We start from the raw sequence: 24,192 nt of genomic DNA on the forward strand, positions 1-24,192 counted from the left end.
TTGCTGCTCCACTTAAGTACATGAACGTTCTTGCTATTGTTTGAGCTAATCTAAATTGTTTTAAATTAAAGTGATATTTCTAGAAAGAAAAAATGGATACCATCAACTTTGTTCTTAATGTGTTAGATATTTGTGATCTAATTGAATCTAACGTGGAAAGTGAGGATAGCAACGAGAATGAACCTGCTTTATCTGACTCCAATATTGATGTTCATGACAGAGCAAATGATAACATTGAAGTTGAAGAAAGTGATAATGATAAGATTGAAGAAACAATGACTGATTCTTTGCAAGACAATGACACCAATGAAGATATAATGACTGCTAAGCTTGACACTGGCTATTCCAGTGATGACTTTGATAATGAATCTCCGATTGACAGTGAATTGGAAGATTTGGATGTAAATAATGATACCTCAAACCTAGTGGTTGAAGCTGTCATTAACTCCATTATTGACAAAGCAGTTAATTATGTTTCTAATCGAGTCCCGTCTTCAAATTATGCCCTAGGTGATTCATCTGCCAGTTGCACTGAAAATATTGGCAGGGGAAATCTAGAAGACAACATGCCTTCTGAGCATACTGATGATGCAAACTATCGAGTAGATGAGAATGATTTAGAAATCAACATTCTAAGTGAAGCTGAGATACAAACATTTTTAAAGAAGATTTTTGACAACTGTGAATATATAATAAATTCCTCATTATGCATAAACACAACAGCAAATCTGCAAAATGAGAAAGAATCAAGGAATCATGCTTGTAACACATTAGAAAATGTTGGCAATTCTGAATCTGTAGGAAATCAAGAATCTGGTGAAATACCAATTGCTCCACTACCTGAAAATGACAACGACACGTCCCAAGATGACAATTCTGATAATATTGAGCATAATGAGAGTGGAACAAACACCGATGGCTCAGAGGCTGCTGGAAATCCTCCTAAGAGAACTAAATTAATGACTGCTAATCTTTTAATTGAAGGCAGGAATGAAATGATAGGTAAATGAAAAAAAAATTGTGTTGTGTCTTTTTGTACTCGCATGATTTTTAAAGTAAGTGATAATAGTTTCTTTTAAGTTTTTATTAATATCAAAACTCTCTATATATACTTACCTATGGGTGAAACAATATGTATTTTTTCGACAAATGTTACCATTAAAGAAAAAAAGAAAGAATAAGTACAATAAGCGGAAAAGTTGGAAGAAAACAAAGTTAACTTTAGATCAAATATTCTACGATTTCCTGTTTTAAGTGTTAAAATATTTTATACCATTATGGAAACTAGCGGCTACACCCATAGAGGCCTTAAGAGGGGGGGGGGGGGTAGTTGTCCCTAACCACTTTCCAAAAGTTATACATTTTTTTTTGGTATATGGTAATTTTTTTCTATGCTCTCATGGGAGGGTGGTGGTACCCAACACAAGGACCTATACACTAGCTACACTATAAAGGAGAATCATATCCGTTCAGAGGTAGCAAGATATTTCGTTACACACAGGCACAGACAGAACTACTGTTACATTTATAACCTTTATTTTGTAATTTTTCTATCATTTGATTTCTGCCAATACAAGATTTTAATCAATCTATCGATGATCTGATAGCAAACATGGATTCAGATGAAACTTGTGATGATAATCTTTGTGCCCCAGGCGAGGAAAATGAAGCTTGCCCAAACAGCAACATTGACAATCAAAGAATTCGTGTCAGAAGTGATCTTATGTCGCCAGGTGATTTGACTGATGTTATAACAAATAATGAGGTGATAACTAATGAGAGAGAAGAGGGGGAATTATCTCAGTCTCAAGATATTCTTTTTGGCGATGTGACTCCTGAATGTTTTATTGCAAATGGCGACAGTGTAGAGTATGTAAACCCAGGTAAATCTCTATATTAAAATTATGTTAAAACATCCATAAGAAGCAAAGCACAAAAAACACGGAATGACAAACGGACAAAGTGAACCAAGCAAATGATCAGTGGTCATAAAAAAAGAAAGAGAAAGAAGGACATAATATTAGAATAGAAGACAAGATTGATGGCATTTTACCAAGAAAAATTAAATCAGTTTAATGACATGTGATTTGTGTTTTTTTTATTAAACATTATATTTTAGAAAAAGAAGCACAAGTAGATGAGGAAATAGTTGTACCTGAATACAGTGATATTGCTAACATAAGCATTGAAGACACAGTAAGTTTATCAAGTGAAGATATCCCAGATATTCAACCAGTAATTTCCAGACACTCATCAGATTGGAGATGGCTGGAAGCAATTAAGAAGTCCAAACCAGCTTTAGAGGATCAAAAGCCAGAAATTAAAATATCCACAGCAGATATTCTACAAAATATGAAAGCCTGCATTGATAAAGATAACTCCGATAGAGTTCTTAAGCCGAAGAATAATGTTAATAATGAACTGGATAATGAAATTGAAAAAATGAGGGACGAACTAATCGAACAAATGGGTAAATCTGTGGGCCATGGAAACAAACGTAAACGCGCCACATCAAAATCCACAAGATCAGAAAATATTAGAAGGCCTAGGAAACAGTGTAAGGATAGTTCGTTGACCCAACACCCTAAGTCAATTACCTGGCAGCCCGCAAGAGCTGACTCGCTGCAACCATCAGCCCATGGAAAGAACAGGAACCTGGATGGGCCTTCTGGCAGCCAGTCAAAATCCAGGTATGAAGCACGTGACAGAAGGAGCCAATCAAATAAGTCATCTGGAAGCCGATCAAAGTCAAGATCGAGATCACGTTATAATTATAGACAATCTGATCGATCTCCATTGAGAAAGAGCCGCAAATCAAAGTCTAAATCACCTGACAGGTGCAGTAGCAAATCAAAACGTTCACCATTGAGAAAGATAAGCTTTTCCAGCCAATCAAAATCAAGATCCAAATCACGTGACTCTATAATCGGTTCTAGAAGGATAACGCGGGAACGCAGCAGTTCTGGGGAATCCTGCCGCGTCAGATCAAGGTCAAGAATTTCTCAAGAACACCAGTTTATTGATAATGAAGGAAAGGAAAGGAGAGTTGAAATAAGGAATACTAACAAGAATCATTGGAAACCTAACAAAAATGTGCAAGAAAGAATGGCGTTAGACGTTGATTTAGAGTCATATTTTTCATCACATCCTCAACAAGAAACTCGGAAGCCATATGAGCGTCAAACGGAGTTTAAAGAAAATGAAAATCAGCAATTTTCTAGTCGCGAAGCCAGTGTATTTAACCGTCTTGGTCCTCCTAAGTAATTCATCAGTATTTCTTTTTGTAGATAATATGTAACAATAGGTTCTTTTAAAATTATCAGTTAGTCAAAATATATTAGAGATCATCTTAGTAATAAAGATACACGTTTATTGAAATTCAAATAAATTAATTATTGAATTCTTACCATTTATTTGTCCTAATTGGTTTCTAGTAAAGAGCTTATTTATCAATTTTGAAGGGCTGATGACATTAGTTAATCCGGAAATGATAAATTATAAATCAAGTAATTATAAAAATATGAAATCTTGTTTTTTCATTTTTTAAGAGAAAAATCTTCCTATTTTTTATAAAAAATCTTCAAAGATAATTTTTTGTAGTGTTTGTGACTTTAGAAGATATAAATTATGGCAATATTTTTTTTTCTTCAAGTAACTTCTAAAAATTCTTGTTTTTTTTTCAGAAATATAATGTGAAAATAACTTCAACTATATTCATTTTAAAACGCTTGAAATAAAATTATAAAAATGTTCAAAATATTTCGACTAATTCCGGACAATCTTCGGTTATGGAGAATTGTTGGATTATGGCATTTCAATCAACATCCCACTTTTAATGAGGTAAAAATATTCATAGATATTAGGTATCTAAAGGGATAAGACAATGGCCGATAAATTAATGTACATCCCCAATGATAATACAAAAATTACCCCTAGTGTAGATCAATAATAGTGGTTGAACACTCAACTTAATGAATCAACCAATGAAAATTCAAAAGTTCCCAATGTTGTTAAGCCAACGAATAAGAAAACGTTTTTGTAAAACTTTTAGAGAAAGAAATTATATTTTCTACCATAGTTGTTTAAGCTTCTATACCTAACAAATAAGAGTAGTTATGCAACTTTATTGTTTTTAGATAATTCCTACTATTTATAATTTTTAAGATCCTGTTAAGTTTTTATGTAAAGCGGGGAGTCGGATAAGCCACTTTTTGTAACCAAACCTAAGATCATAAGTAAAAATATAAGGGCATTTTTTTAAAATAAAGGTAAGTTTAATTATATCCAAATTTTCTTATTGGTCGGGAGAAAAAAAGAAAAACGGCTATAAACGGTAGTTTTTGCTATTACACATTGTACAACATTATAGCAATGGACAAGGCATGTCAGATTTCAGTTTCTTTGTGGTGTTCCTTTGTGTAATGGGTTGGTTATAAAAATATGCTTATCCGCCCTTCTCCCCCCCACTTTTATTTTAAATCATGAAAACAATTTTATTAAAAGGAATTATTCAGTTAGAATTCTTTCTCAACCCAAAACTTTATCTTTTAAACTTGTAGCAGCGTAGTCACTCCTCTACTTATTATCTTTATAAACAACCATGTCGTCTGTCCATATCAAAATACCAACCTTCATAAGGCAAACAAGGACATCGAAATTTTTTTAAAGAGATTTAAACCCTTCCCCCCAATTTGATGTGGATATTATGTACCAGAGCAGTTTATTATTAAATGTTGGAAAACTTCAATATTTATTCTAGAGCTTTCCATAAAGTAGCAATCGTCCTTGTTTCTTAGAACTATTGAAATTTTATAAAAGATAATGTTAACTAATTGCATGATCATCTATAAAATATCCGTAGACACTGCTTGACGTCAATTCTAAGAGGATATTAGATTAGAGATTTTAACAAGGATGGGTTAATGGTATGTTTATGTTAGGAGCAGGAATATTAGATAATAACTTGGTAATTTAAAAAACTTTGTTTCATATTCAGCAAATGATATGTCTAAATAAGAAAAAAAATCATGAAATATAAAATCTTTTCAAACAAATAGTTGATCTTATTCTAATTTTTACGTTAATTCTTAAGCAGCTCGGTAGCAAGAATATAATGTTTTCTTATTCGTTATCTTAACAACCTTGGGGGCTTTTATTGAATTTTAATTGGTTGGTTTATTAAGTTGAGTATCCAAACGTTCCAACCACTAATTGTAATCTACAGAAGGAGTAATATATGTATTATCATTGGGAATAAACATCAATTTAATCCTGTATGTTAACAGTTTTTAAAGTGTTGCGGCCAATCATTTATTATAGAGTAGTTGCACAACTAAAATATTTATAAATTCATCAATATCTATAATCCTTTACAGTTTATTAACATATTATAAATAGAATATTTTATTAAAGAGCTATTTTAAAAGCAAGGATTTTTAAAAATAGTAGATTAATTTAATCAGAAAAGTCTGATATACATATAAATGATGTTATTTTTGTAATGGCCGCGAAAAGCCACCACTTGAACGTTCAAAAAGAGTGTTTCCTGTGCATCATTTATTCCATTTCATTTTGAAACCACGGTGTACCAGATGAGCTGAGGATTCTCTGACATCTATTTGGTTGTTTGTACACTTTTCATTTATTTAATAAAACCTTTTTTTTTAACTTACTTGTTCCGTTAATTTTGTTTGCAATTTAATATAAAAAAACTAAAACAATTTTCTCGTATTCATTCGAATCCGGTGGATAGGAACCAGTTCTCATCCATACGAAAAAACTATATCTAGCATCGTATTATATCCAGCTTTCTACGAATATAAAAATGTACAATCATAAGATTAAAACCAGTTTTTTTAGCCCGTGCCTTTGTTACCTCGGGACTAAAAAAACTGGTTTTAATCTTATATTTGTACATTCTATATCCGCGGAAAGCGGTTTATAATACGATAAAAGAAATAACTATTCTTAATCTGAATTCCTCCAAGTCTAACTATTTATGTCGCGTACTTGACATTGCAGCAATAGGAACCACCTTTAGCGTCTTTAGTTATGACGCGGTGTCTGGCTGAGATTTTAATCACCTTGCCGACAATTAGCAGATACGCTACGTGATATGTCACAGTTGCGGGCGTAGACTGACAAACCTAACACTTTAAAGCAGGGGCGTCCAAGCTTTTTTATTTGGGGGGGGGGGGGGGTAAAATTTTGAAAATAAAAATTTTGGGGGGGGGGTAATCTTTATTTCATAGAGGTATTTTTTTTATTTGGGGGGGGGGGGTAAAAATTGAAAATCCAAAATTTTGGGGGTGCCTACGGCACCCCCAAATTCATCTGGGGAGGGGGGGGTAATCACCCCATTACACCCCCCCTTGGACGTCTATGCTTTAAAGAATTCATATCAAACATCTTGATGAAGTCAGAGTGATGCAAATAACACATTTCACTGGAGTCATTTTCAATGAATTTTAGGCATAATTTAAAATATATTACATAGATGTTGCAAATATAATATTATGAGAATAATTGTATTATAAAAGAATATGATGTAAATATTTGATGCAAGCTATACTTTATTATTATTATTGAATAATATAAATACTAGTGACTGTGCCCCAAGCCCTAATTTTCTAAGTGAATAACATCTTAAAAATCTGCCTTGAACCTCTCCATAAACCGATTATTAACCGCTGGATTAGAACCGGTTCTCAGCCATACTAAACCAAAATCATTAAAATCATTTATAACATAGAATTACAGACAATTTTCCTTGAATATTAATATAGAAACCACAAGATTAATACCAGTTTTTATCAACCCTGGACTTCGGCCCCTCGAGGTTAAAAAATTAGTTTAACAAAATCTTATCATTTTTCATTTTACTATCCGCAGAAAGCTGTTTATAATACGATGCGATAAATAACTAATCTCTTACAAGGATATAATATTGAAACCCTTCCCAATAATACTGAGAAAAAAAACTTCCTGGATATTACAAGATTAAAAGGGAGGGCCATCCTGCCTCTTTTATAGGTACTAGCGGCTACGCCCCTAGAAGCCTCTAGGGGACTGGTAGGAGTGGAAAAAGTCGACCTCGTCCCATTTTAAATTTGAGTTTCAAAAGAGTTTTAAAAAAATATTTTTTGGGGGGCAGGGGGTGAAGACAACCTCTCCAAAAAATAGTTTAAAACCTTCCCAGGATCTATATGAAACTTCACTGTAAAGGAGAACAATATCGGTTGAGCGATTAGCGAGATCTATCGGGACAAACAAAAAACGCTTACTACTTTATATAATAGGATAACAATATGGATCAAGCTTTATTTTAATCTTTTGTGCGTAATCAATACAATAACCTAAAATCTTTATTCTCTTCTATAATTTCATTAATGAATACCTAGTTATTCTATAACAATTTCTCTCCTTTGTAGAGCGTAGGCCACGCACAAGGGGGGGGGGATCTGACACATTAGCGTAAACCTGGTATATAGGCTTTATCTTTGGACTCAGAGGATAAGTTATTACAGATAAAATCATTCTTATATGATGAATTTTCCCAAGTTTTAAGATTTTTTGGATAGGCCTCCAGGTTCTGGAGCTAAAGGCCTCCATTTGGTCTCTGTACAGGTAAAAATGAAAAAAAAATTTGAGAGTTAGAGGTCAACTTATGAAACCAAATATGCATGTTTTTTCTTCAATTATGTGAATAACATTCAAAAAGATGCATATTTTGTTTTATAAGTTGACCACTAACTCTTAAAAAAAAAAAATATTTTTACCTGTACAGAGACCACCTGGAGGCCTACCCAAAAAATCTTAAAACTTGGGAAAATTCATCATATAAGAATGATTTTATCTGTGATAACCTATCCTCTCAGTCCAAAGATAAAGCCTATATACCAGGTTTACGCTAATGTGTCAGATCCCCCCCCCCCCCCCTTTTGTTCTCAAATCTTGGATTTTTTCACCGCTTGTGACATCGTTGTGAGATGAGATTTTCTTATTTTGCAATTCATATAATAGTGTTCTCCAGGTTGTTTTTGGTCTTCCTGGTTGTCTCTTTCATTGGGGATTCCACGTCAAGGCTTGATTGGTTAATATAAATGTTGTTATTTTGTTATTGCTGCTCTACTTATGAACACTGTTATCCATGATATAACTTTTATGATATTTTTAGACGTTAAAGAGAATAACAAGGAATGTTATAACTACAAACCAGTCAACAAAATACGTTTTAGGTAAAAAGAGTATTTTTAGAAAATTATAGTATTTTATAATTGAGCACCTCTACATAATGTGTATCAAAACTGAAAGAATTTAATGATTTTTTCTTAAATTTCTTTATTTTTGAAATTTCCGCTGGGAAAAACCGGTTATGAACCGTGATGAAAGACGGTTGGTGGCTTGTGTCACCCTGAGGATCATAATAAATAAGTTTATTTTATGTAAGAAAATTAAAAATTATACCAAGTTCTTAAATAATTTTGGTGCAAAATAATATTAAGAAATATAAATAAAAATCCCTTTTACCAATTAAAACATTGTACTACATTAAGGGACAGCTGGAATTACTGTTTACAATTGTTCTGGTTATAACGAGCGCCAACAAGACAAATTCTTTAAAGCCGTCAAAAACGGCAACGTCTGGGAAGTCGAGGCGATGCTAAAATCCGGTTCCGTCGACGTGAATGGACGACACGAGCTTGGCTGGACGCCGCTGCAAGTTGCCGCTGTCAATTGTCGGCGGGAAATTGTGACGTTGTTGTTGAGTTATGGCGCGAATCCCGACGATGAGGATGAATTTATGAATGTGTACACAACTGCTAGGTAAAGTTTATTTTTATTTTTTAAATCTTATTGAATTTAAATTGGTTGGTTCATTAAGTTGAGTGTCCAAATGTTTCAACCACTAATTTTAATCAACAGTGGGGTGTTTTTTGTATCATCATTGGGGAATGGGGATGTACATTTTTTTATCGGCCATTGTCTTATCCCTTTGGATCCATTGTGTCTGCGTTATGAAGTTTTAGTGGAAAACTAATTCTACCTCCATTCACATGCCTTTTCTATAATTTTTCTCTTCCATCGAATGTTAAACTGAGATTTAAATCGTTCTTTTTCCTTAATTTTTGTGAAAACTAATTATAAGATAATTAGATGTAAAAATTACCTTATTTTTATGTTATTTTCTCATATTTCTTTGAAACTAATTTGATATTATATTTTGTTTACTTTTGATATTATTCCATAGCAGCGCAAAAGATGATGATTTCCCTCAAAGTAAATATTGGAGCATAGAATCTCCTACACTTAATTTTTATTAATGGAAAATAAGAGGGGTTGATTTTTTAAAATTATGTTAAGTTAGGGTACTGGGTAGGTTTAGGCATAGGTATGCTTCCCCCCCTCCCTCCCTCTCAAAATTTGAAACCTCTCATTTTACCCCCTTCAAAATTTCCAAAAACACATTAGATTAACCCTCAGAAACCTTTAAAACCCTCATTTTATCCCCTTCAAAAAAAGCTTGGACGTCCTTGGATGTAGCTTCAATGTTAATGTATTTTCAGAGAAAAGAAAAAACACTCCCTGGAAGTTCAAATAAGCAGAGAAGACGAGTTTAGCAGTCGCCTAAGTAACAGAGCTAATTTCAGGTAAGATTAAATTAATGATTGAATAGCATATTTGAAATTGTAATGTAAAAATTAAGAGGACTGAAAGCATTTTTTTCTATTTTTCTCCCCTGTTAGGTGAAAAAAACTAAAAATATGTGGAAGGGGAATGAATAAAATAAAGAGTTCTGAAAATATTTTTCCATTTTATCCCCTTCCTTGCTGGAAAAAACTAGGAGGGGAAAAAAATATAAAAATTTAGAACAGGGAAAAAAAAATTAATCTTTTGCGTGTATGAATATACACCCCTGGAAACTCACCAAATCATATTCTTACTTATTTCTTATTCTTAGGGGTTGTACAGCTTTACATTATGCTGCATTAGCTGATGATCCGGGTATTGTCAATGCATTACTAGAGGTATTTATCTTCTAAATAATTCAAAAATTTTAACAGTGCTTAAAAGACGTTAGTTATTTGAGGAATAGGTTTGATTATTAAAGCCATCTCATTTTATTTCATATAGCAATCATTTATTTTATTCTATTAATCTTTTATTAGTTCAAATTTCATAAGTTTAAAATTAAATTCATTTGGATTCAACATTTTAGTATGTGTTTTAACTATGGATACGAAATCTTGGCATTATTTAGGCCGGAGCTGATCCACTCAAAGCCAACGACTACGGGAAGACACCACTAGATTATGCGCGGGAGCCTACCATCAAGCGTGCTCTTTCCTTATACGGGGAAAAGCACCTTGAAAAGGCGCGCAAGGTCGAGCAGGAGCAAAGAAAGAAGTTTCCGCTAGAGCAGAGACTCAAGCAGTTTATTGTTGGACAGACAGGCCCTATTAATATTGTTGCTTCGGCCATAAGAAGGTATTTTTTATTTTGATCACTTTTTAACAAGTTCCAAATCTCTGTATCTATGAAATCTATATGCTTATGGTTTAAATTAAAATTTCCTACTTGTTTGTTTGCATTTTAATACATTTTGGCTTTTAATAAATTCTATCTACTTTTCTATCCACTTTCTCTGATCATAAAAGCCTTTTGTGTAGAAAACCATACCTATTATAAAGGAAAGAGAATGGATGGATGGACGAGGAACATCCTTTGGTTTTTCTGTTCCTTGGTTCCTCTGGTATTGGAAAAACAGAGCTGGCTAAACAAGTTTCCAGGTGACTTATTTACTCTTTCTGCTTTGATGTAAGTTAAACTAAAATGTAACTACTAAATCCTTCATAAACATTGAACTGTTCTGATTATCTTTATACCTCATTTTATGGTTGATAACATTATGATAAACTTTTTTTCTTTTTTTACTGACAACCATCCCATTAATTGTGTCTTAATATTGTTATTGACCTAGCAGCAATAAGGGAAAAGAAGGTTGCGGATAAAATCCGTAAAAGCGAGTGTTTTAAGGCTTAAAAATAGTAGTCATCATCATTGCCTTTTAGTTCTCGGCAGAACGTAGGCCATGCACAATGGTTCTCCAATCTTCCTTTTTTTGGGCACGTTTTGAGGCATTGCTGAAAGATGGAATTTTCTTTTCTTTCAGTTCACTTAAGAGTTCCCTCCTCCAGGTTGTTTTTGGTCTACCTGGTTTCCTCTTTCCTACGTGGGGGTTCCAAGTCAAGGCTTGATTGGTTATATCATCATGCCCTTTCCTTAGAGTGTGCCCCAGCCATCTCCATTTTCTCTGTTTTATTGTCAGTTTAATGTCTGACATATCACTGCGCTCTAGAAGCTCAGCATTTGTGATCTTATTTGGCCAAAAGATCTTGTGGATTCTCCTTAGACATTTATTGATATATGTCTGTAGCTTGGAGACCACTGCTGTGTTTAGGAACCAAGTTTCAGCCCCATACAGCAAAACAGAGAGAACATTTGACTTGAACAGTCTTAACTTGGTCTTTATGGAGATGTTGTTGGAATTCCAAATTTTGTTCAGGCTGGCAAAGGCTGTCCTAGATTTGTTAATTCTAGCTTTAACATCTGTTAAAGTGCCTCCAGCTTCATCAATTTTACTTCCAAGATACTCAAAACAATCTACATCCTCAAGAATTTGGTCTCCAATAGTAATTGGTTCTTGGGAATTTGCATTTAATCTGAGTATTTTGGTTTTAGGAACATTTATTTCTAGTCCAATTTTCTTGGAGGTTTCAGCTATCCTGTTAGTCCTTCTTTGCATTTGACTTCTATTGCTTGTTAACAAAGTGATATCATCAGCAAAGTCCAGATCTCCTAAATATTTGGGATTGCCAAATAGCTCCCAGCGAATGCCATCATTACTTTCACAGTTCTTCATGATCCAGTCAATGGCAAGGAGGAAAAGGAAGGGAGAAAGAAGGCATCCTTGTCTGACGCCTGTTACAATCTCAAAAAAGGTTGATAGTTTACCTTTATACATTACGTTTCCACCTCCTTTATGATAGATAGCTTTAATGATATTGATTATCTTTTCTGGAATGCCATAGTGTCGGCAGATTTTCCAGAGAGATCTTCTGTCTAAAGAATCAAATGCTTTTTTGTAGTCAATGAAGTTTACAAAAAGCTCAGAGTTCCACTCCTTGGATTGCTCTATGATGATTCTTAGAGAGGTTATCTGATCAATAGTGGAACGATTTGGTCTAAATCCAGCCTGATTAGGTCTTAGCTTTTCATTAACCTTCTTCTTTATTCTATTAAGAAGAATTTTACTAAGGATACGGCCAGGTACTGAAAGGAGCATTATCCCTCTGTAGTTTCCACATTGGGTCAAGTCTCCCTTTTTGGCTAGTATTGAGATATGTCCATTCTTCCAGTCCTCTGGACATAACTCATCATTCCATATCTTTGTGATCAAAGGTAGGAATGCCTCAGCAGATGTATCTAGGTCTGCTTTTATGACCTCAGCTGGGATGTTATCAGGTCCAGCGGCCTTGTTATTTTTCAAACTTTTAATGGCCTCCTTGATTTCCAATAGATTTGGCGCTCGACAGTCAATGTCAAGTGCATCTGAGGGTGGAATCTCAGTTTCTTCCTCTGGAACTGGAAGATTCAGCAGTTCAGTGAAGTGCTCTGCCCATCTATTTAGAATATCTTCATCAGTTTTAAGGAGTGAACCATCCTTGTCCCTGATGTGTGATCCTGATTTGTGTACTTTACCTGCAATGCTCTTAGTAATCTCATAGACATCTTTCATTCTATTTTGATTAGCAGCATTTTCTGCTTGCATAGCAAGGTTTCCAAGGTTGCGGATAAAATCCGTAAAAGCGAGTGTTTTAAGGCTTAAAAATAGTAGTAGAACGACAATATTCACTGAAAATGTGTATTTCTTATTGGAAAGAACTATAGGCAAAATTTTTTTTTTAAAGTTAACATAAATTTTTATCGTTCTACTACTCTTTTTAACTTAAAACACACAACCTTTATGGATTTTACCCGCAACCTACTTTTCCCTTTCTCGAAACAAAAACTAATTTTTGCATGGCAGTTGCTTTAATGAGGAACTGTAAAGGAACGTAAGTTTTTGGTAGCGTTTTCCAGTTTTTAGTGCAGAAACTATTTTTTGCTAAGTTCCTTTGTATTTTAGAACTTCGCACTACTCCTTTGCCCTTCCCGTTATTTCTAGTCTCCACCTGATTAAAATAAAATGTTTCAGATATATACACAAAGACAAGAAGGGTTTTATCAGGCTTGATATGTCAGAATACCAGGTAAATAGTTCAATTGGGTCTCAAGAAGCTGCTGCGTTGCAGTTTTGTAAATCCGCAGATAAAACTTAAAACACCAGACCAAACTTTGCTGCAAAGTTTGCTGTTTTTTTTATTTGTCTGTTGGTGATTGTAAGATCTGTTAAAGTTCGGTTAGAGACAGTTGTATTTTAAACAAATTATGATATAGCAGCCGCAGTCCATTAAGTTTTGTGCTGTAGCAACTGTGGCACATTTTTCAGCCGTAAATATATGTAAAATGCAGCCGTGTTGCAATAAGATTATATCCATCTAATTTAAGGTGAATTAGCTGCTCAAAAATTGCACAGCTGCCAATTTTGCTTACACATCCCTTTTATCGCAGATAAACGTATTTACGTGAACCTTATTTCAAGTATTGTGCTTTGTGTTAAACGACAAAGATTTTCCTTGTAGCATATTCTCGAAAGTGCTATTTTCTTTTGATGTTTTTTTTATAAAAAGCAAGTTCAATTTTGCTCATTGGTAGCGCAAAAATATTTTATTGATGACAGGATAATACAACTAATATTTAAAAACAAATTACAGAGAATATGTTGCTAGATATTTATTAAACAAAATAATTCAAGGTATTTGCCCAGTTCACAAATAACTTTTAAAGGTCTACTGATTTTTTCTGTAGGTCAACCTAAACAAGTACAACCCACAAATACCTTTATAAAATCAGTCAACCTAAAGCTTCTATAAGTCGACCTAAAATTTCCAGAAGTGGACCTTTGTCTTTTGTGAACTGGGCTATTGTTTTTGTTTTAAATTTTAAAATCCTTGATTTTGACTAAAGGGATAGTTTCACGAAGTGCATTTAAAAAAAATAGTGAACTTTAAGTTTTTTCTATTTTAAATAACGTAGTAGTGCATAATATAAAGTAATTGATTAAAATTAAGAGATTTTACCAGGGATTTTCCTTAAAAAATGAGTTTTTCATTTTTATTTTCAACTTCGTTGCGTGTTATATATGGCAAAAACTTTTTTGTCATAAATACAACTTTAGATAGCATTTACTAGTTAATAGAACTTTAAACTTTTTATACAACAAAGAATGACCAATGAAATATTCAGTATGGTACTTAGAGTAGTGATCTTTTTATATGTCTTAGTAGAATATATTAGGCATTTGATAGATATGATTGTGATAAAGAATTTTAACATTGACCTGACCAAACTTTTTTTATTTGACAATATCTAAAAGAGTTAGTGATTTGCAACATAAATTACATGAGAATGGTCTTTTTATATATATATATATGTTGTATGGTTAGTTGGTATTTCCGCGTGAGATAATGAGTATATTGTAAGTAAACCGGACGGTTTTCTTTATTTTTTTTAAAAAGAATCTATAGAAAACCTGTCTTATAGTGAACCGGACGTTATTTTTTATGTTTTTTAAGTAACATGTCCCAAGGGGAACCCCTGTTCAATTTTTTTATAACTCTTGTGAAATATGTGGAAAAAGATTATCTAAAATTGGTGTTTTGGCTATACATATTTGGAAAAAAATAGACCATTCTCATGTAATTTATGTGGCAAATCTCTTTAACTTTTTTCGATATTGTCAAATAAAAAAAGTTTGGTCTGGTCAATGTTAAAAATTCTTTAACATATAATCATATCTATCCAATGCCTAATATATTCTACTAAGACATATAAAAGTTCACTACTCTAAGTACCTTAACTCTTTAAATACACTTCATAGAACTATCACTTTGATGAATGAGTTAACGGATGGAGGGTCTATCATGTCCTAGCTATGCTTCAAAAATCATACAACTCAAGAAGAAAGGGGAAAATTGGCTGTTAATTACACTAGTCCCCAAAGTTTTACGATAACGTTTACTTATTCGTTGGCTTAACAACTTTGGGGACTAATATTGAATTTAAATTGTTTGGCTCATTAACTTGAGTGTCCAAATTTATCAACCACTAGTTGAATCCCTTTAGATCCCTGCATATAATTCCTCTCTTTTCCTATGTACAAAAAGTTTTAAAAATCTAGAAAAATAAAGCTTGCTTCATTTAACTTAAAAGTTAAAAGCTTTTGTATAAATTGAAACTGTTGCGTAGATAGATATTTTAAGTTTTTAACTTTTTGCAAAAATATCTTCTCCGTATGATTTAATTTGCTTTAAAGTTTTAGCGAAGCTTCCTATCCTTAGCGTTTGTCAGACTGTAATCAGACTTACTAAATAATTTGACTAACTTTTGTGTCTTTTACTATTAACATCCTTTCCTAGCTTAAAAGTTGAGTAACAGACATAAAAACACAAAACCAAGGGTGCCTTAAAGGTGTAAAAATCACAGTAGGGGGTTATTTCAAATTTGGGGAGGGGGGCAAATCTCAGAAAACTCCACACACTCCCATGCATTTTTCCCCTGGGGGTAAGTTACATTAGGAGACAAATATCACATTGTTTTTTTTTTGGGGTTGGGGGAGAAGGTTTAAAATAAAAGCTTAGAAGTATAGTATGGCCACATTTTTGGAGAGGTTGCATATTAAGAATATTTGTTCAAGAATCATTGCAATTCCTGCTATTCCTTTAAATATTTTTGTTGATCTACAAAATTTTCCTTCTTTTCTAATGAAATATTCTCTCTAATATCTTTGTCTATTTGTATAGAAAAATTATGACAACATCCATAAGTATCGAATGCTGAAAAACCATGGTTGGACAAACGGAAAGAGTTTCAGAGTAGATGTTCAGTGGTCCTAAAAAAGAAGGGAAGAAAGAAAATAAGGATGAGAAAGATAATAGACAGTCACGAAAACTTTACATATCAATGTCTTTTATAGCATGACCGGACAGATTATTAAATGCTGAATGCTCCTTGGTAAAAATCAGTAGTATATCTTAACTAGCTGATGACAAAATGACACTTCCTCAATAGTGTTACTGACGACGGTCGAACATACAAAGTTAATAATAGAGAAGCTTCGCTACTAAAAGGGGTAGTTTCACGAAATGCATTTGAACTTAATTTAGTGAACCGCATATCTTTTGTTAGTTAATGGGTTAAACTTTATTTATATGGCATATATTTGAAAGAATTTCAATTTTCTACCACGTAGTTTTGGAAATATCAAGACTTGAAACTCGTCTTTTTGTGATATATGCAATTTAAAAAGACGATTTTCAAGTCTTGATATTTAAAAAACTACGTGGTAGAAAATTGAAATTCTTTCAAATATATGCCATATAAATGTAGTTTAATTAATTTACCTGGAAAAAATATCCGGTTCACTAAATTAAGTTCAAATGCATTTCGTGAAACTACCCCTTTGAAATGAAAATGATGAAAATTTGATGTAAGCTGTCAACGCCACTGCCTATTGAGAAATGATGAAGAGAAATGCATTTAAAAATTAAATGAAAAGTTAATCCTTGCAAACCTCTGCCTTTCAACTAATTAAAGAAATCAGAAACAATTTTGAAATTTTGGTTTTATAATATAAAAATCTTAAAGTTACACAAGTCTTTTTCAATTTAATAATTGGGTGTAAAAATTGTACTTTTCGTATTTTGAAATTCAAGAAATTATTGTAATACCTAGTCATTTATAATTTACTAGCGGCTTCGCCCCTATCCTCTAGGGGCTTTGCCCCAAGAGATGATTAAAAAAGTTAATGTGAAATTCGTAAAAAAAAAATAAGAATATCTAAGTAAGGATGTCTCCTACAAAAAAAAGGACCAAGGATTTCTCCTACACAAAAAAATGGGGGGGGTTGTTTTTTGGGGGTTGGGGGTGTACCACCCCCCAAGAAAATAGCCTAAAACCACCACAGGACCAGTAGGTGTATTCCCTGAAGAGTAGAATCCGATTGGTTCAGTGGTTACCGAGATCTTTAGCTTCAGACGGACGGACAGACATCAAGCTACTTTGTTTAATAGATATCATTGTATTATACACAGCTTTCCGTTGATATTAAAATAAAAAATTAGAAGATTAAAGCCAGTTTTGTTATCACTGAGGGGCCAATGGCCTGAGTTTTTAAAAAAAAACTGGTATTAATTTTGTGATTTTTATTTTACTAATCCTGGAAAATTGTCTGTAATACGATACTATACATGATTTTTCAGTATGGCTGAGAGCCAGTTATTAATCGGTTTGTAGCCATACTAGAAATTAATTTAAACTATTAGTTATTAATTGTAGCATCTATACATTTCGTATTTCAAGACAAAGTAGTACTTAGCCATGTTAAAACAGGGTAGACAGACATAGGCATCTATAATACAAAGTAGAATGATGTCTGTCCGGCCGTCCGTCTGTCTGTCCCTTAAGATCTCGGTTACCACTGAACCGATCGGATTCTTCTCTTCAGGGAATATACCTACTTAGGCTGGTGTTTTTAGGCTATTTTCTTGAGGGATGGGACACCCCCAAAACAAAAATCCCACCCCAAAATTTTTTTTACAAATTTTTATGAATGTTGCTAATTTTGCGAACTCGCTATTTATTCGCGAAAATTTGCTATTCATTCGTATTTTTTTCCGCTGGGTAGGTAATAGAAGATGTGATTATACCTCTTGGGGCAAAGCCCCTAAAGGCTAGGGGCGAAGCCGCTAGTTGTATATAGTAGAACATGAGTCAAAGATTTTCCTTAATTGATATTAATTTCTATTAGGAGAAACATGAAGTAGCCAAACTTATAGGATCACCTCCTGGTTATGTGGGACATGACGATGGTGGACAACTTACCAAACGACTCAAGTAGGTTTAATTCATTATTGTTATCTATCGCATCCTTTTTTATACATATCTTTCTGCGGATCTTAAAATTATATTTTAAGATGATTTTAATATTAACTGGAGATAATACGGTACGATACATGATTCTTCAGTGTGGCTAAGAACCAGTTCATATCCACTGTTTATTTATCGGTTTCGATGCCGTACTGGAATACAAGTTATTAATAAAGGAAGTTAAACAAAACTGAAATAAAACTGTATCACAACATCAAAGCTTAAAAATTAATGCAATAGACATTCAAAGTTTTTAAAAATTATTCCTAAGATGGGTGTATTACACATTATTATTAAAGTTTTAAAAGTAAAGGTCGATTCTAACTCCTTGCGGACTTATTTTAATTTATGTATTTGTTTAGAGAAAATCCTGACGCTGTAGTTTTGTTTGATGAAGTAGACAAAGCCCATCCTGACGTGCTTACTGTTCTTCTACAATTATTTGATGAAGGAAGATTAACAGATGGAAAGGTAATTTTTATAACCAATAAAAATGAACCTTTAATCCAAAAAGTAATGATGACTTGATCTTGGACAATGACATGATTGTCTTTGGTACTAGAAAAGCAATATTTATACCACATAAAATATTATTTCTTTAGGGAAAGACAATTGAGTGCAAGAACGCAATATTTATAATGACCTCCAACCTCGCAAGCACGGAGATAGCTGAACACGCGCTACAATTAAGGCGGGAAAGTGAGGACATTGCGCACAAGAAGGCCTTGGATGCCGCGTTGAATGATGAAACGAACAATAGTGGGGATAGTGATAATAGCTCAAATAAAGAAGAAAAATCTAGTGTAAAGGTATTTTTCTATTAATTTCTCCAGATGCTAGTGTCTTCTATAAAAACAAAAATATGTTATAAACTGTTTCTTTTCGTTATTCATTACCTGTACATGTAAAATGATTTTAAAATAAGATGGAATTGCTAAAATATTTTTAAGTTGTGACAGAATGACTTATATAGGTAGGACATGTTAATATACTCTTATTATAGAATAGTTTCGATGTTAACTATTGTATTAATATTTCAGGACATTGAGGATAAGATAACAATTTCAAGACACTTTAAAGAAAGAATAGTTCAGCCAATTTTGAAAAGACATTTTCAACGAGATGAATTTTTGGGAAGAATTAATGAAATTGTCTATTTTCTTCCATTTTCCAGGTATTCATTTGGTTACCTTTGCTTTTACATAATTCACTTTGTAATGTTGTCCTTTTGTAATAATACTAGAGGCTACGCCCCTTTCGGCATCTATGGGCCCTTGATGGAAGGAGGGGGGGAAGTCGTAACCCACATTTTCAATTGCAGTTTTTATAGAAAAAAGTATTTTTTTTTTTTTTTGGGGGGGGGGTGGTCATTTTTTCTAGGTAGATCTTGGGTTTGGTTGTAGTACCCTCCCCCAAATAGTTACAAGCATTCCTAGGACCTACCTAGGAGAAGCTACCCTGTAAAGGAAACCCATATCGGTTCAGTGGTTAGCTAGATCCTTCGGTACACACACACAGAGATCCTTTTACTTCATTATAAGGATTAAGACGATGATAAATAGGAAATAACTAGAATAGAATAACATTAACTAGTCCCCATAGTTTTATGATAAATTTTTCTTATTCATTAGCTTACTAGCTTTTGGGACTTTCATTCGATTTTGATTGGTTGGTTCATTAAGTTTAATGTTCAAACGTTTCATTTGTGTATTAATATTAGGAATGTACATAAATTGATCAACCATTGCCTCATCCCTTTACATCCTAGTTGCCATAAACTTATGTCTTATCAATCTAATAGATTGAAAAAAGTGTCAAAATTTATCTGTGGAAAATAATATGAACTCGGCTACTGTATTAGATAACTATGCTTCTGAAATTTCTTCTGAAGATTTACCTTTATAGTGAGAATATGATTTAACTTCCGGCTACGCCCCTGGATATCTCTAAATACCCCTTTCCAAAATAGAAAGCCTTCTTGGATCTTAAAAGACGTTTCCGGTAAAGGATAGCTGTCGGTCTAATGATTGGCAAGATTTTTTCAGGAAAGACAGACACAAAGTAACTTTATACTATACTTTTTCTTAAGGATTAAATATCATACAAAACCTAGTTTTTAGATTATTTTTTGAGTTCAAAAGCTTTGAAATATAAATCTTTACTTTTAATGTTACATAAAAACGTGCATTTGTATAAAATGCAAATGTTATGAAAAGTTCTTGTAATTCATAAAAATAGTTTTGTGTAAATCGAATTGTTGTTTTTTTCGAAAGAAAATGTGTTTATTTGTTCACTGAAAAGTGGATTATTTTTGTAAATTTCTTGTACAGAATATGTAAAATTCCATTGAAAAAAACTCCAGATAACTAGAATAATTTCTTAAAACAATATAAACTGTGACTGTATGATTATAAGATCTTATAGTTTTGAATCCTAGCCTTAAGGGCCTGGGTAGTGCATTATTTTTTTTGTAAACCAGCCTAAACCCTGTTATAAGAAAGGGGGGGGGGGGGGCGAAAGTGACACTTTTTGAAACCAAAACTAAAAGTCAAAGGAACTCAACTAAAAAAAGAGTTACAGGTCTGACATTTTGCATGGCAGTTGCTTTATAGGGGTACAATATGGAACTGTGAAGAAGCGGCGGCGCAACCGCCAAAAACCGCCGAGAAAAGGCAAAAAATATTTCGGCGGGAAACGGCGGTTTTGGGCGGTTGCGCCGCTGTTTCTTCACAGTTCCATATTGTACTCTAAAAGAATTAAACTTGTAGCGAGCTAAAATAACGACCACCCGATCCCTTCCCCTCCTACTGGACGAACGATCTGGTAGGGGATCTAGCATTCATGAACAAGATCTGCACTGCATATTATCTGCATCATATGAAGCCGTTTGTCTGCTAGCATCCTAAATCTTCCTCAGTGTTACCTAATTAATTTAAAAATCTTGAAACTACTCAAAATTAAAGGTTCAAATTATTCCAAGGAAATAAAGGTTTGTAGGTTTTCACAAATGTATTTTTTTAAAGTACAATTCAATTCAAAAATAAATATGAAAATCTATAATAATAATCTATTTAGAATTTCAGAGTAATGTTTGTTTTCGTTTATATTTTTGTTTTGGCAATGATGACGTTGAATGAATTAAGTTGTTTGTTCTAAATCGTTTATGGTTTTATTTTGTTTAATAATAAGCAGCATCATGTAAATGATCATAATCATAGATTTCATCATTGATTTTGAATTTACAAAAGGTTAAACGTCTTTTCAACATAGTTCTCTAATTCTTTGCAATAAATTAGTCCAATACTAATACATAGAGCAGTCGATATATCCATTTTAAACATAGACTATTTTAGAAGGTCTAAACTATTGCAGGCGATTTTATTTGCAAGAATAATGCTTAAGCAATAAATAATAGTAGGATCATTAATTTACTCTTTAGTCTTGATGAGGTTAGAACCCAGCATTTTCTCCGAAAACGAGCCGATGTGCAACGTTTTGTGCTCAGTCACGGATTCTTTATTAGTAAGGTGGCTAGATATTAATTTACTCCATACATTTTGTATAACTAACTAAACCTCAGAGAGAGCAAGGGGACAATTGGCTGTTTGTTACATTAGTCCCCAAAGTTTTATAATAACGTTTTCTTTTTTTTTAATCTACAGAAGAGGAAATTTTGTGTATCATCATTAGGGATGTACGTCAATTTATCGGCCATTGTCTTATCCCTTTAGATCCCTGTGAAGTAAACCTTATTTTTTTCCAGGTCGGAGTTAATTCATTTAGTTGAGAAGGAATTGAATTTCTGGGCGGAAAGAGCAAAAAATAAACACAGCATTGAACTTACATGGACAAGGTAAGGATTTATTATTTATTTATTTTAAAAAAAGAAATCATGTTGTCCCTCTCTTTATAAAAATAACATTTTATGAAACTTTTTTATTAATATACCCAGGCTGACTCTTTCGCTATTTTGCTCATATCAGCAACTCTTTCAATAATTGCGATTACATGTTTGTTGTCTACGCATCTTCAACCGGTTGCGGTCTTGCTTCGATTATATATTAATTTTTGTATTTAATACTTTCAATATTAGATTAAAACAATAGAGGGGAAGGGGTTAGATAACTTTAAGTCCCCTTCTCGAGGACCCTGTACCAACTTTCAATTGGGTCCTTGAAAGTCAACTAATAGCGTCGGAAATATTGATACAAAAGAGCTGAAAGCAATTTGCTAGCAGACGAAAAAGGTTCCCAACAGGGGGACCCAGGTCATTGTCTGGTTGTTATACGTCTATATTTACAGATTTATATTTTCAATAATTTTATTTTTTTAAAAAGTTGGTTGGTTTTAACCTTTAACATAGCAGTAAAACATAAGCTCTTTTTATTTGAAGCCAAAAGTCTGTGCAACTGCTGAGTATTTTTTTTGAGAAGATATCTATTTAACAAATATCTTTACAGCTGTAATTGTATTTGAACTGTGCACACTTATTTAGTTATAAAACTTGTTTTTGCCAATTTTTTTCTCAATAATATCATTTTTTATGAAAATAATAAGATGCTTTTTATATACGAACCTTTTCTATATGGTAAGTTTAGTAGGTCTGTAGTGGTTAGCTCTTTTACTTAAACATGACAAACACTTTTTGTATGATATAATTGTTCTATGCATCTGATTTTTGGAATAATGATTCTTAGGACAACAAACAAGGCCTCTCTATTTTCAAATCCTAAAAATGAAAGTATGTCCATTTATTGTTTCTTGTATTCACGCAATTTTGCAACAAGTTTATGTACAATTTTGTTTATACTTATAAATTAATATTATGTTTATTAAGTTCTGACACTCTATAACAGTTATCGTTTCTTTGTCATTCCTTTTGATTTTAGAGCTTCGCTCTTATGAATGATATCATCCTTGTTTCTGAATAAGATCCTATTTAGATACACGTTTCAGAAGTGTCAGTCATGATTTAATTTTACAATACAACTCTATAATTTTGTTTGGTCGTAAGTCCTACCTCTTGGTTTGTCTGTTAGTTAGTAACACATTCCTTTGAGGTCATTTTTTTGTCTTTGACTAGGTTATGTCAAAACCAATTCTTTAAAATTTACAAACGGTAGATTAATCTTCCCGCCCAAAACCTTGTGTTTGAAATTCTTCCTTTGTTAGATCATATATATTGAGATATAAAGGGAGTGTTGATTAATATAAGCAATGCAATTTAATTTTTCTTATGAAACAAGTTTTTTTTCCTATTTTCTTTTATCATGAGCTGTTTTGGGTGTCCCTCATAAGGAAAAAGGATAAGAGGATGAATACTCACCCCTTTTTCATGGTAAAATACTACTTCCCCATCCCTAAATTTAGAAGCAGACGAAAATCAAAAACCGCCCAGGGCTTTTTGTAAGTCAATCATAAATAATAATGTGAATAAAAAGAAAAGCGATATTTAGCAAACAGCCGTGGGCGGTCAGAATCAGCTGAATGTTCATTATGAAAAAAATTTCCCCCTTTTTAGAAATAGAAGGATTCAACTTTCATGAACAAATTTTTCTAAATAAAAATAAAATTCTATGTAATTTTTAATTAAAACATTAAAACGAAAATATCTAATCTAATATTCTTGCCCTAAATATGGAAATAGTAAAAAGTAAAAACATATTTTTTTTAAATAATTTTTAATCCTCCCATTTGAAAAGTAGTTGAATAGCAATAAATTTTAGCGCGGCAACAGCGCTAAGTAGGCCTCTAGGCCCACTGCCTATTTTCGTCTTCTAGTTGCTTCCATTCCTCTCTTTTATTTTTTTCTCTATGGTGTCCCTTCTTTTTTTTATGCATTATTAGTGAAAGGGGGGGGGGTCTATCTATAACAATTTCTCTTAAATGGCACCCTACTCTTAAGTAGTTATTAAACAATCCTGGACCAATAAGAATCTTAAATGCAAAGGAGAACTATATTGGTTCAGCTATTTGCGAGATCTTAAACAACACAGGCAGATACAGATTATCCTGTTACTGCAGAGGGAAAAAATATATCCTTGTTTTGTATATGTTTGTAATGTTTTGTCACGTATTATGATTTAACTCTATGTTGGAAAT

The 24,192-nt window shown here is 32.9% G+C and overlaps 3 protein-coding genes across 5 annotated transcripts in view; 2 read left to right on the forward strand and 1 right to left on the reverse strand.

Moving 5' to 3' along the window:
* LOC145314195 (uncharacterized) lies at positions 1–3,686 on the forward strand. Of its 2 annotated transcripts, none has more exons than XM_080154018.1 (3): positions 1–1,002; positions 1,578–1,883; positions 2,120–3,686. In XM_080154018.1, exons 1-3 carry the CDS (start codon positions 93–95, stop codon positions 3,262–3,264), a joined length of 2,361 nt encoding a protein of 786 aa, XP_080010144.1. In that variant the 5' UTR covers positions 1–92; the 3' UTR covers positions 3,265–3,686. The 2 variants fall into 2 exon arrangements, with proteins under 2 accessions (XP_080010144.1, XP_080010145.1); XM_080154019.1 differs by having other exon boundaries at positions 4–984.
* The window catches only part of LOC145314214 (uncharacterized), a 444,769-nt gene that overhangs the window by 79,163 nt on the left and 341,414 nt on the right, over positions 1–24,192 (reverse strand). The window lies entirely within an intron of this gene.
* LOC145314200 (mitochondrial disaggregase-like) overlaps positions 3,682–24,192 on the forward strand; it is a 24,711-nt gene continuing 4,200 nt past the window's right edge. The window contains exons 1-13 of one of the 2 annotated variants that reach the window (XM_080154026.1): positions 3,682–3,840; positions 8,177–8,237; positions 8,556–8,826; positions 9,567–9,650; positions 9,962–10,028; positions 10,262–10,488; positions 10,692–10,790; positions 13,259–13,313; positions 17,972–18,057; positions 18,453–18,561; positions 18,693–18,899; positions 19,131–19,264; positions 21,854–21,943. In XM_080154026.1, the coding sequence (XP_080010152.1) occupies positions 3,748–3,840; positions 8,177–8,237; positions 8,556–8,826; positions 9,567–9,650; positions 9,962–10,028; positions 10,262–10,488; positions 10,692–10,790; positions 13,259–13,313; positions 17,972–18,057; positions 18,453–18,561; positions 18,693–18,899; positions 19,131–19,264; positions 21,854–21,943 (1,583 nt within the window). In that variant the 5' untranslated portion in view covers positions 3,682–3,747. The remainder of the gene's footprint in view (positions 3,841–8,176; positions 8,238–8,555; positions 8,827–9,566; positions 9,651–9,961; positions 10,029–10,261; positions 10,489–10,691; positions 10,791–13,258; positions 13,314–17,971; positions 18,058–18,452; positions 18,562–18,692; positions 18,900–19,130; positions 19,265–21,853; positions 21,944–24,192) is intronic. The other variant, XM_080154027.1, reaches the window with a different exon arrangement.

This window comes from Acartia tonsa, chromosome 3, assembly GCF_053477335.1.
Source record: "Acartia tonsa isolate MP-2025a chromosome 3, ASM5347733v1, whole genome shotgun sequence".
In the NCBI taxonomy this organism is placed as follows: domain Eukaryota; kingdom Metazoa; phylum Arthropoda; class Copepoda; order Calanoida; family Acartiidae; genus Acartia; species Acartia tonsa.